Source organism: Solea solea, chromosome 9, assembly GCF_958295425.1.
Source record: "Solea solea chromosome 9, fSolSol10.1, whole genome shotgun sequence".
In the NCBI taxonomy this organism is placed as follows: Eukaryota; Metazoa; Chordata; class Actinopteri; order Pleuronectiformes; family Soleidae; genus Solea; species Solea solea.
In genome coordinates, this window is record NC_081142.1 from 8,795,183 (window position 1) to 8,808,204 (window position 13,022).

At 39.4% G+C, this 13,022-nt stretch overlaps 1 protein-coding gene across 3 annotated transcripts; it reads right to left on the reverse strand.

The window, feature by feature from the left end:
* Nucleotides 1-5,071: 5,071 nt before the first annotated feature.
* lpxn (leupaxin) lies at nt 5,072-12,875 on the reverse strand. Of its 3 annotated transcripts, XM_058638419.1 has the most exons (9): nt 12,288-12,875; nt 11,605-11,690; nt 11,377-11,444; nt 10,992-11,091; nt 10,465-10,719; nt 10,161-10,334; nt 9,537-9,618; nt 9,270-9,418; nt 5,078-8,320 (listed from the first exon to the last, which is right to left on the reverse strand). In XM_058638419.1, exons 1-9 carry the CDS (start codon nt 12,298-12,300, stop codon nt 8,054-8,056), a joined length of 1,194 nt encoding a protein of 397 aa, XP_058494402.1. In that variant the 5' UTR covers nt 12,301-12,875; the 3' UTR covers nt 5,078-8,053. The 3 variants fall into 3 exon arrangements, with proteins under 3 accessions (XP_058494403.1, XP_058494401.1, XP_058494402.1); XM_058638420.1 differs by lacking the exon at nt 12,288-12,875 and having other exon boundaries at nt 5,072-8,320; nt 9,341-9,418; nt 11,605-12,252; XM_058638418.1 differs by lacking the exon at nt 12,288-12,875 and having other exon boundaries at nt 5,077-8,320; nt 11,605-12,251.
* Between the last annotated feature and the right edge of the window lie 147 nt (nt 12,876-13,022).

Sequence of the window (13,022 nt, forward strand, 5' to 3'; positions counted from 1 at the left end):
ATACAGAGTCTACTGTTCTTGTGAAGTGGTGTTTGGATTTTGTGCCTCTTAAGTCTCTACCTTCCTTCTTCCTATTTACCGTCAGTGAAACTTTGGTTTCCCTCATCCATATTCTATCCCATCTCTGCATCCACATGCAACTATAGATATAGTAATTTAATTTAGTAATTGTATTTTCCACTTCTAAATCAAATGAAGAAAAACATGCAAGCCAGTAATGTTTGCTTTTAATACATCTTTACAGGTATTAGTGACTAACTGCTTAACAATCGATGTGGTGAGCTCGGTAAAAACACACAAAGCACAGAATAAAGTAAAACAACAAAATACATAAAAAGGGACAGAGACGCAGTGCTTTGCATAAAATACCGTGCTTCCTAAATGCCTAACTGATTGGATTTAACCGCTTAAAAAAGTCTGGGAGAGAGTTGCAAAGGAGCTAAGATGGAAAGAACAATTCCAACAGTCTCAAAGCATGTCCCAGAAATTCCTGTGTAGAAAAAAATGTATTAACCATGCAGGACTTTCTAAGAGCTTAAGGCATATTCTTTATTTTATACTTTATATTTTTTTTTATGAGCATATCTTCTGTGAGTGTGGATGATTGTTTGTCTCTATGTGGCCCCGTGATGGACTGGCGACGTGTCCAGGGTGTACTTATTGCCCTATGTCAGCTGAGAGGAGGATAAAGCGGTAGAAGATGGCTGGATGGATGGAAATCAGATTTGCGATCTGATTTGATTTCATGACATTAAGCTGCCAACATCCAGATATCAGATACACAGCATATGATCACACAATACCCTGCATCTGTCGAGTAAGAGTGTGGAGCGCTCTGTCGTGATAAAGTGGTTCGGGTCCGGTCATAACTGTGTCTGGCTCTATGGCTACACAAAATAATAATATTTCAAAAAAAGGTTAATGGTTCATGGCATGCTGTCAGCTATGTGGTGTAGTTTGTATGCACAAAGAAGAAGGAGATAACAACACTTCTTGGGTGATGCAGGCTTCAGTGAACCACTCCTACTGCAAATAGACAGTAGACAAAAATATTTTTGCAACACCAGTGACCAAAATGATCCTCTGTTGTTTGTTTAGCGTTCAGATCCTTGTGATTCTGTCCAACAGATAATGTAAATGTAGTAAAATTACCTTTTGCCATCAGAGTATTTTTTTATTTTTTTATGCAATCACTGGCCCGGGCCTATTTTTCCCCCCCAAACATGGAACAGCCAACAATCCACAGAGGTAGGATGTGGTAGGATGTGTGGTGTCTAGTGGTGCTGTCAGCCGGGAAAAGAAGTAACGTAAGTATAACATATGTAAGACCAAGAGATTTAAAGGGGATTTTAAATTCAATCCTAAATTAAACAGGTATAGCCACTGCAAGGATATATGCGATGAAGTCTTGTTTCATAGGCATCTTAATAACCAGACACCAGCATTCAATTAGTGGTAGACTGGAGATGGAAGCCCGCTGCCTCCAGCAGTGGAGCCTGGATGATATTAGTGCATGAATGACTCTTTAGATCAGAGGGTGATAAGAAATGTCTAATTTTGAAGGTTCTGAGTTAGAAGAAGCTGAGCCTGACCATGGAATTTACTAGGTAAATAATTTACCATCACCATTATCATCAACTCTGCAGTTTAACCTTATATCAGAGCCCAACAACTGCTCATAATGCGATGACTGTAATTAAATATATATTTCACAAGCTTCTACCGTTGCTTCTGCTTCTCTATCTCTCGCTGATCATTCAGATGTACACATCTTTACTTCTCTGCTCTTGTCTCCCCCACATCTTCCAACATCAAACGTTATACATTAAAGCCTCTGGAATGAGTTTCTCCCCTGAAATGTGTTTCTGATTTCATGCTATTATCATATCACTGGACATGTCCACATGCAACTTTTGTTTTGAAGACTGTGGATTCAGAGAGTAAATGAGCCACAGAGTCAGTAATTTGAGCTCTAATCCTGCCGTAAGCCCTGACAGAGACTCAACTGTTTAGTGGAAACATTTCCAAAGCCAGACTTCATTCAGGGGAAGGAAAGTGAAGAAGATGTTGATAAAAATGACTGAGTGAACCTGGAGTTCCTGTTTGTCTTGGCTCTTTTGATTACTATTAGATTGTGGTGTCTGAGAAGCTGAACAGATTGATGGAAAGAGTGCGATTCTGGTTTATGGGGAAATAAAATTGGATATTTAATATCACAGGGTAGCAGCCGTAGTATTTGGGAAGAACTGGTACAAAATGGAAGGTGATCATATCCATATCATATCCATATATATACAAAATATTTGGTGAACTCTCACTATTAAAGGCTCCTCTTTCTTTTCACATGAACAGAACATGAAGAAGTAATTTACACGGCAAAAGTAATGAGGTGGTTTTGTATTACTGCACATCAAATCATTTATTCTGTCAACATAGCTTTGTCGACATTTGGCTGTGGACAAACCCAAGGTGAATGTCTCTGAAATTGATATTTTTGATAGTATACTGACAGTGCTGGAATAAATTAATTCAGCTCACGACTGAACTGCTAATTTTGTTACTTTAACAATTGGTAAAACAATTAACCACAGAGAATAACCCATTTTGATTTAATTGTCAAAATGTTCCTTTCTAATTACATTCAAATGTAGCCTGTTTTCTTACTCGTTCAATCATATGTGGACACCAGCATTGCTGCTTAAACTTAAACTCTAGTCAAGCTTAAAACAATAAAGGGAAAATCACAGCACTTTTCATTACTATTTTCTTATATTTTGTTATGTCTTTTCTGTTTATTATCAAATTCTATTGGAAGTGTATCTTCCAAGCAGCAAAAAAAAAAAATCTTTTCAAGGATTTAGTTGGAACAGATTTTCACTGACTTCTTTTTTATGGATTCATGATTAGAAAATGATTTGGAGCAAACCCCTAATGTATCCTTCAGAAAAGCAAACCGGAATCCTTTCAGTCCAATTTAAATGGATGTTCTGTCAAACACACCAGAGAGAGCTGAGGTGCTGGAAAATGGACACCTGCTCAGGACATTACTGTAAAACCCAGCTAAGGTTTCCAGGGTGAGGTTTGTGTGTGTGCGTGTTACAATAATGATGCAATACACACTACACATTTCCCAGCATTTTCCAGCAGACCTGCAGGAGGCTTTAGGGGCCGCTCTTTTGGGCTCCCCCTGTAGCAACTATAATTCATCAACCAGCCAGTCCTGGCTTTGCAGGATTTCTCAGGCCTTGACAACCTCCTGAAGTTTGTCTAAACCCAGGAGGTCATTCAGCTCTTAGGCAACAGGGCCATATTGTGGGTAACCATCATTCTTAAAAACAAATCACTTTATGATCAGTGCCGTAGCTGTTACAGAGGCTTTTGATGAGAGCCATATACCTAACTGGCCATGCCCTATAGTCCAAGAGCCCCACTCTTTTATTATCTATGGTTCAAGTGTCCACCAAGCAAACAATGCAACATGACAACGGAGATCCATTCCAAGCTCTTTCAGTTCCCATCCATAACCCAATTTTAACCTTTGAGAAAATCTGGCCTGAAACTGCGGCTTTTCAAAATCAGCATCTATAGTGATTTCAAGGAATCCAGCCAAATCAGTATAGGTTTGTCCACTTTTCAAAACATGTTCTATCAATTACAAGAAAGGTTTAATTTTCCCAAAGCCCTTCCATCGATAGCAAGAATGGTTTCTGTGGACATATCACAGACTGCAGCGCTCTGGCACACTGTACTGTACACCCACACATGGACACAATGAAGAAGCATAATGAAACCATCTATCTTCTTGACACTAAAGGCTAGTATACAGAAGGAGCTCACTGTCCTATAAATCTTTCCCATAACCTCAGCCCATTTGGTCTGTGCTACCATTAAGATCCAGTTAAAGTGCACTTTGGTCTCTTTTCCCCTCTCTGCCATGTTTTTCTATGTTGAGCATGGAGGTCCAACTGTGAGACGTGGCAGGAGATGTAAGGGAGATGAGACAAAGACTTGCAGTAGAGAAGTTGTGTTCCCCATAGTGTACCGTCAGGAAATTTAACATTTAACGTTTAACTGATAAAACTGGAGACCTCAAGTTCACTTGGTTAAGGATCCATGAGCCTGGGAGTACGCTATGCTTTGTGCCAACCTAACCCTAGACTCTTGTGTTTCTGTTTGTTTGAGCAGCAAAACATGGTCTCCAAAACATGATGATGGCTAATACTTAAAGTATGGTTAGGTTAAGGTTAGGGCGACACTTTGTTTAGGCTGTCTAAAAGAAGTGAATGCAGTGTCCTAAGAAGAATAGTTGTGCAAACCTGTGTGTGTGTGTGTGTGTCATATGCATATGCCTGCGGGTGTGTAAGATAGCAAGAAACACTGAGTGTTCGGCCAAGGACAACAACAAGTTTCTTTTGGACAGAAGAGCCAGTCATGAATCAGGTGTGATACCTGCACCCAGCATTAACAGGAACGCCAAAACAAACATACAGCCAAAAGTGGAGCTTAGTTCAGCTCAACTTCTCCCTGCATGTAAGTAGTTTCTGAGGTGTTGAAATTGTCACTTTTACTTTACTGTAAAAAAAAACACACTCATTTGAACTCTCACACAGAAACACTTGTATTTCAGACATACATTGATCTGGGTCTACACAGGTATCTGTAGATAACCATCCATTTGAATATACATGATTGGTCAGTAATAATAGATAGAGTAATTCCTCCCAATTCAAACTGGTGGTCTCACCTCTGCCAGCTGGAATGATGTTAATCTTCACAATGAGAACAAAAAGTCTTTAAATACAACATGCAAACAAATATGGCTGCCAGAGAAGACAGGTTCTTACGCCATGTTTTAGGTCATGTAGTTAAGTAAGTGTGATACGTTGTTTACGTTTGACTTCTGGTTCTACCACTGACTTGGATGTATTAAACAATTACTGAGAGCAGCAACATTTCCCATTTGGTGAAAAGATAAAACTGTTAAAGCAAAAGGCAAAGTGGCTGCAAAGCTGCAAATTAGCCAGGTATTCTCACTGCATTGTCCCTGATAAATAAGGATTAATTGAATTGAACACCCATGCATTACAATCAATTCAGCTTTTTCAAAAACAAAACAACAAAAAAAAACATTATTTTGTTCAATGACAAAATACATTTATTTATTTCTGTAACTCAAGTGTAGACAGATTCCAAAAGTCAAATATTTGCTGTTGCAATTCAGATGCCATTTGCTTAATTTATAGGGCAGTGTTCCTTTCAGAGTAATGTATCCACGTTCACAGTTGCAGGGAACTGTTAAGTTCATCAGTGCGTACTGTACATGGACATGCTTCGCAGTGATGTTACAGTAATCAGATCCTTCCACGTTTTATTGCACCTACTGGAGCTGTGATTTCACATTGTCAGGACTGATTTGCAACTGGCGTTGTCTCCATTTCCGTACGTGTGTATGTGTGTGTCTACAAGCGAATGTACTGATTAATGAGTCCGCCTGTACCTAAGAACAATCTGACAGTTATGGGCTCAAAGCTAATGTGAGCTGCTGGGTTTACAGGTTAGGGCCGGGCCAGCCAGGTGTGACCAGAGTGGAGATGCATGGTTCTGGACAGGCCGCCCTCCAGTCCCCATCAGGGGTGGCCGAGCGGACACAGCCATTTTACAGGAGGGGTGGTAAGTATTCAGTTTCAGTGTCATGCAGGGGTAACGCTTGCAACTACACCCCTCAGCCCCTGCACACCCCACCCTGCCTCCCTCAGCACCAGTATCCATTATGTCCCAATATACTCCTCAATCCTCCTTCCTCCCCCACTGAGCTCAAGCTGCCATCTCATGACCCAGTGCTCTCCCAGACTGTTTGTTTCACTGCTGTAAATGTCACCTGAGTTACACTCTTTGCTCTCCACAGACTGGCCTTCATTTGCCACCCTTTAAAGAAAAAAAAAAGGCCCTCGCTCATATTTCATGTTTTCTCGTTTTTACTACGTGCAAGAGAATGCTTTTCCTCTCCCATTCACTCAGTCATGCGATGACACACAAACGCCAAAATGTCTTTCCCTGCGTCATATTTTTGTTTTCTACTTCAGAGTTCATGACTTTGCTGAGCTGTGGTGGTGTCCACGCTTGAAAGCACTGGACTGCTAGGGTGACTGTATACATGTGTGTCTGAGGTTTTTCACAAATCTAAAATTAAACTAACCACTAGTTTATGGGCCTTTGAAGCCATTTGTAGGAAAGACAGCATTAAACAAGTATTCCCACTCATAAGACACTTTTGGCAGCTAGTTCCGCTCATAATAACATGCAGTTGTGACAGCGAATGGGGCAGAACAAAAAAATAATACTAGAATGAACATATCCGTCCTTAAGCTGTGGTGATGTGGAATTTTACAGCTGCATAACATGCCAAAATCGAACTTGTTCTATGGAATGTTCATGCTGGAAAACTCACTTCCTCTTGGGTCTGAGGACTGAAATCACTCATGTGTATTTTAAAAAATATCAAACATTTAACATCACTGTACGTCTTGAGTTCAGCAGGAATTTGGGCACGAGGCCCTTACATCATTAAACACTTACAATCTTGGATGTTGACGTGAACAAGAAACATTCACAATCGTTCCATGATGCATGTCGGTACTCTGTGGGCGCCGCGAAGGGCCCGGTTTGACAGTGATGACAGTGTGATTAATGCCCATCTCCTTTCTCACTCACACACAAACTTCACGCAGCTGAAGGAAGCTGCCAACAGTGCTAACAGCGTTCATGGGACGATAAGATGCAAACTGGTCAAATTCATTTTGCCAATCTCAACAAATACACTGAATATTGTGAATATTTAGGAACAAATGTTTGATTACTTTTATAGAAACTCAAAGAAAATCATTGCATATATTCAAGTTTCAAGTGTATACTTCAAGTTTGTGAGTAGTTTGGGAGTTTCTAACCATGGTCCATTTGAAACTTGGCTGAAGTTTCAAAGAGACTAAGGGGAAATGTGCTGTAATTCATGCAGTTTGGAAATTGTAGTATTTGAGAGTAAAATGCCTATAAAATAATTCTGCACAACTGACAAGTTACCTGACATTTTCTTTACTAATGGAACTTTATCGGGAATCTGATGCAATATATCACTAATTGTTGGTAATGAATAAAAAAAACCTCCAGGAGTAACAATTACAAATGCCACGCATATCGTTGGAGATGTTTTTTCACCAGAGCACTTTGCGGTTGATTCATGCCTCAACAGTCAAAGTAATTTGCTGAAGAGATGCTGTGATGTGATGAAACTTTTCACCTCTGAAACCACTTTTGTTCATCTCAGTAGCGTGATTAATCTTCCATCGGTCCTCTATAAAGGAGTCTCTGTGGTGTATGAAGAGTTTGTGTGAATCCAGTGTGTGCTGAGGGCCAAATGGTCAGTCAGAGTAAGAGGAGACTTAGGCTGGCACACTGATTCCATGCCAAGACAAGCTATCAGGCTAAATAGACAAGCCCCTTGACAAACTGCTCCATATTCTGCTCTGCCAAGTCTTATGGCAAACTGAGGATAGCTTAATGGAAACCATGGTTTAAACCTGAACCTCACTGTTTTTCTTTCTCCATTTCTCCATTTTATATGAACATGATGAATGCAATCCAATTAAATATTGAACAAATGTCAGAAACGTACCTTTTAGAATCATCCAAAATTCACATATGTAAAACGTTTCTTCAATAACTTTTATTACAGGAAATAAGTATTTTCCTGTGTTTAACAACCGTGTCATTCATTATTTTACTATGTTAGCATTTTCCCTTGATATCTTTACACAACTACTGGTAATTTACATCACACTCCTTGTTAGGCACTCTTAACCATGTAATTCATCTTAGTAGTATCCAAAAGCACTTGTCATGTAGCTCTGTCAGCCATGAAATTGTGAAATGTCTATTTCTCTTCTGCAAATACAATGTGTGTGATGTAAGAAGTATAGATGTTTACTTTTGAATGAATGTGAAACTGAACATCTACAGTGTATCCTCTGCATGATCTCTGTGTTAAGTCCTGCATTCCCTACACGAAGAGTTTGTTAAAGCAAGTGGCGCAGTAAGGTTTCCCCTTCTGCTCCTTGAAGATGCCTTGGCTGAGCTGCCGCAGACAGAAGGCGCACACAAAGTGCTCAGGGTGAAACTTGCGATTGAGAGCGGAGATGCAGCGGCCTGTGATGGGCACACCACAGCCGCCGCACAGAGTGCCTTGCCTGGAATGGAAGTGCACCGAGCAGAGAGGTCGACCGTCCAACTCCATAAAGCAGCCATTGGTGAAAGGCTGCCGGCAGTCCTGGATATCAAGACAGAAGAGGAGGACAGGTGAAGTTTAAAGGCAGGAGGGAGTATAAAGACAGGTAGAAAGCGTAGAGATGGTAACATGGAGCATTGTTTCTGTTTTTAAATTATAATACCAGTAACTTTTTTTGAGGTTTTGCTTGTCGATCAAATATTATACCAAAAGCTTTACTTTATCATCAAAATGATAAGTAGTCGAATGTTACCGAGTTTGGATGAATGATGTCTGATCGCTCATGTATTTTTGGGGGCTTGCAGGAAGTTCATCATCACATTATAACACTTAAGATGAGAATCACTCTACAGTTTACTGGACAAGCTGTAGCAACAGCTCATTCATGACCAAAATTAACTTTTTAAGGTACTAAACTGGTCAAATTCATAATGAATTATTTGATTAAAGATACTCGGCCACTTCTTTGGGAAATATTTGACGTCCACAAACACTCTGGAATTAGATTTACAACAGCAAGGGACTTAGATAAAGTGAAGCCCTGCTATGTATAATGATGTTTAGGTTCTGTGTAAATGGCGAGCCATGTAACTGGCAGATATTACAAGATAACAGTTCATTATGTTAAGGTTTGTGGATTTGTGGTATTTTTGGGGATACAAAACTTGACATTGTCACCGTAACATCAAATTTGAAAGAAATGTACCTTTAAAATTTGTTTGAGTAAAGAAGAAGTATAGCCGAAAACGGAGCCTTTTTTTTTTTTTAACCAGATGCCAAATGCAGAAGTGGGTTTGAAGAGAACGTAAAAGATACCCACACTGAGAAATATGGTTTCCTTGATTTATTTGCATTCATCAGGCATACGGTTTTCATCAGGTTTGTGGACAAAATGTTGCAAATAAAGCTAACGTGTGGGTATCATTCTCATTTCTTGTCAGGCTTGTGCGCAATTCAAAGCTGTGTGTGTGGTCCGGGCTATGAGGCTTACTGCACAGACGAAGCACTCTGGATGCCAGGTGCCATTGGCTGCAGTCAGGTAGTTCTCCTTCACTGACTCACCACAGCCAGAGCACTTGGGAGCAAAGAGGTAGTAGAAGTCCTTGTGACAATATGGCTTCCCATCTTTCTCTAGGAAACCTAGGACGAGTATGAGATACGTGCAAAACATTGAAAGCAACAAAATATTAAATCATTTGAAAATGCTTGTTGAAGTTGTGGTTTCCTTAGGAGAAAAACGAATCTACAAGCCTGTAACCTTCAGGTCCAAATAGGCCTCCACAGTATGTGCAGAAGAAGTGCTCGGGATGCCAAGTCTGGTCGAGCGCTGTCAAGATGTTCTGGTTAACCAAACAGACATATCAATATTATTTCTTGCTTTTACATCACTTTGAGATTAGTAAGACTCTTCTCATTTCACAGATGTCAGACAGCACAAACATGTGAATTGTAAAACACAAAGTGAATCAAAAGAGAAGTTTTGCATTACGTTCTGATTTATGGCTTTGGTCTGCTACAAACTCTCAGCCCCGTCTGCAGAACCCAGTATGGTTTTGTGCTTTATTTATTAATTTGATATGTGGATACATCTAGGAAAATGAATTATGTACCGCTTTGAGTGTTTTGTTTTTTGTCATCATCCAATCTTCAAAAGATTATTGTGTAAATTGACGGATGTAATATATGACAGAATAAATTAAGAACAGCTCAACTGGGTTTCGAATGGACATTTTGTGCTGCCAGATATTCACCACTTAATTCATACAACCATAAATGGCTGTAACACACATTTCGGTCAATGTGGAGATTTCTTTAACATGTTGTTTTTATTAGTCGTTCTCTCTATAACCATAGGATCATATGTTGATCAATCTTTTCTCACCTGTAAAATGGGTCCTTTGCAATACGAACAGCGAGGTGAGAAGAGGTGGTGATAGTCTTTGTCACAGTACGGTTGTCCGTCTCGCTCCAAGAAGCCTGTGGTGATCAGCTCTGTTTTACAAACCACACACACAAAGTGCTCCGGGTGCCACACTTCACCCAGTGCAGTGATCATCTGAAGAGAGGAAAGAACATGGAAGAACAAGCAGTTTTTACCTGTTCTATCATGTTAAATGGAATCACTTAACCTCTCAAATCTCACTCTTGTCCTGTCCTAAAATATTTATTTCAGTGACTTACTGTACCTTTCCCACAATGCATTTGTTGCAGGAGGCACAGTGGCCCTTGGCTGTGGTGCGTACTCCAATCTTCTCCAGGTCAGAACTCAGTCCTCCCAGCAGGTCATCTATAGTATCGGTTTTTGTGGTTCTGGTCGAAGTCTCTGCATCAGAACCTGCTTTGCTGCTGCTCTTGTTGTTCTCTTGTTGTCCCTCATTTATCTTCCTTTTTATGGACTGCTTTTGTGTAAGTGGTGGAGGGGTTGCTGAAGCGGCTGGATCCTAAATTATTAACACAAATAGCCACAGACATCTTTTGTTTTTAGCAGTTTAGTTGACAGTCAATTTTTACAGGGTCAATTCCACCTCTCAAGGCTGAGTGGTGTTAAGATTAGTACAATGCTGCCCTCTGTTGTTCAGTCTGGTTCATTCCACTCAGTTGAATATTTAACCCACTGTTGTACGATTTTCTCTTTTGTAATGTCTTCATGAAAATGCAAAAATACACTTCTCATTGACAAAATTTTTTAAAATAAATCAGTTTCTATACTGACCTCTCTTTCCACCAGACCCATCAGATCTTGCAAAACAGTGTCCAACTCCTTAGTGGGAGAGTCTGGGTTCGAGAAAGCTGCCACGGAAGATGGAAGATCACTGAACCCAAAGAGAGAAAATTTTAACTTGAGAGCATAATGCCTCACATTCTAAAATTAAATGTCAATAAAACCAACCACGTAATCCTAATTTGCTAATCTGTCAATCTGTTTAATGTAAACTGGTTTAAAAGTGATACAAGTGAAAAGAAAAGTGTTAAAATGTAGTTTTTATTATTGTATTTAATGCAATGAAAATAACAGTTTCTGTTCTAAACTATTTTATTCAAACTTATAATTGAAATCAGGGTTCAGAAAGGACACTGATTACAGTAAGGTGGTTCACCTGTAGACATTTGAGTCAGCTGAGCCTTTTTCTTTCTTGTCAAGTACAGAATAGTCTGCAGCTGGCACCTGTGGACATACCATCAACACTCAGTTGACACAGAGTTGTTGCAATCATGTGCAAAGAGCAGATGTTGACTCATTTTGGTGACAACTGAAAAAAGCACAAGGTAATGATCCTGCTCGTTATGAAACAACAAGATTATAACCGTTGTGCTTTTGTAGTCACCTCTCTTTTGACTGCATCATCCGTGCTGTTTTCCTTGACACTCTTTGAAGCAGCTGCCTCCAGTGCAAGCTCCTGCAACAGCAGATCTGTGACAGGATACAGGCAACACATTAACACTAGCACTACATTAACACTCTTACAAAGGCATGCAGGCATATGTTGTACAGTATACAGACAACCACTATAACACAGTGGTTTTTCTTTCAGGTTTACTGATGTAAACAAGAGGAAGTTCAGCACTAAGTGACACATCGTGCACCTTGATATGAAGATCAAGACCTGAGGTTACTTCATGCAACTCGGCTTCCTCAGGAAGTGATGGTGGTTTAAGCATGTTGCAGAAGCGAAACTTGAAAAAATGTTGTAAAAATCCAATTAAATGAAAAATGTGTTTTTAAGGATAAAGTCCTTTTTGAGGTAATTAACAACACGGCTGTTTGAAAATAAAAATAAAATTGTCAGCTTTAAGTACCATTTGAAAATCTCTTATTCATCACATATAGAGTGCACAGTATATACAGACAGATACGACACTGGGATCTTATTTCACAAACTGTTCTTTATTTCATATGTAGTTTACAACTCATTTGTAAATACTAGGAAAACACACTAATGAAAAAACAAGAATGATGTTAACCAATCAGGTTGAGGAGAATGAACAGAGTGAAAGAAAGTTGACTTACCAAGCTCATCCATGTTGCTTCTTCCTGCTCTCAGCACAAAAGCGACTTGAAGGTGCGTTGAGTGTACAGATTTTTTTTTTCAGTTTTTCTGGGTTTTTTTTTCTAGTAGTTACTAAGGTGACCAATTTGTATTTCACACTTCACTTCTTCACTTCCTCTGACATCATTTGAGCCCATTTGTTACTTAAGCAAAGCATCAACATTAAGTGTGAGATGTTTTTGGAAGCAGGGGAAGCCATAGACTACATAAGTTGGATACTACCAGAGCAGATGTGTCTAAGTCAGAGGTCTCAAACTTGCAGCCCGTGGTCCACTTACGGCCCCCTATGTGGCCCTCCTCTTAATATCAAGTTATAATGATTTATTTCTGTCATTTTTAAAAAAAAAATTGCACAGACTCATTTTGCATCACAACTACATTTATCTTTTGTTCCATATCAAAACAGGCACTTTTATTATGACATTTTATTTAAATATCGGAAACAAAAAACATTATTTCGATATAATTGTGGACCTCCTGACCAGACAAGACTGGCCCCCAGGTCGTTTGAGTTTGAGACCCCTGGTCCAAGTCATGGCTGTTTCATTCTGCCATTCATGCTGTAATTTATTGTTGTGTTATATTATATTTATGTATTATGTATGTATATTTAAGTATTGAAAACTTTAGCTTCAAATAATTTGCCATTTGTTTTACTTTTACACCAGGCAACAAAATGCACTTTAAATAAAAAT

Bases quoted from the DNA above. Each gene is read 5' to 3' on its own strand.
- lpxn (XM_058638418.1), bottom strand. From the start codon at position 11,856: ATGTGTCACTTAGTGCTGAACTTCCTCTTGTTTACATCAGTAAACCTG. The intron at 11,445-11,604 runs GTGACTACAAAA...GTATGTCCACAG, and splicing joins ATGATGCAGTCAAAAGAGAG to GTGCCAGCTGCAGACTATTC. The intron at 10,335-10,464 runs GTACAGTAAGTC...TCCTCTCTTCAG, and splicing joins ACAAATGCATTGTGGGAAAG to ATGATCACTGCACTGGGTGA.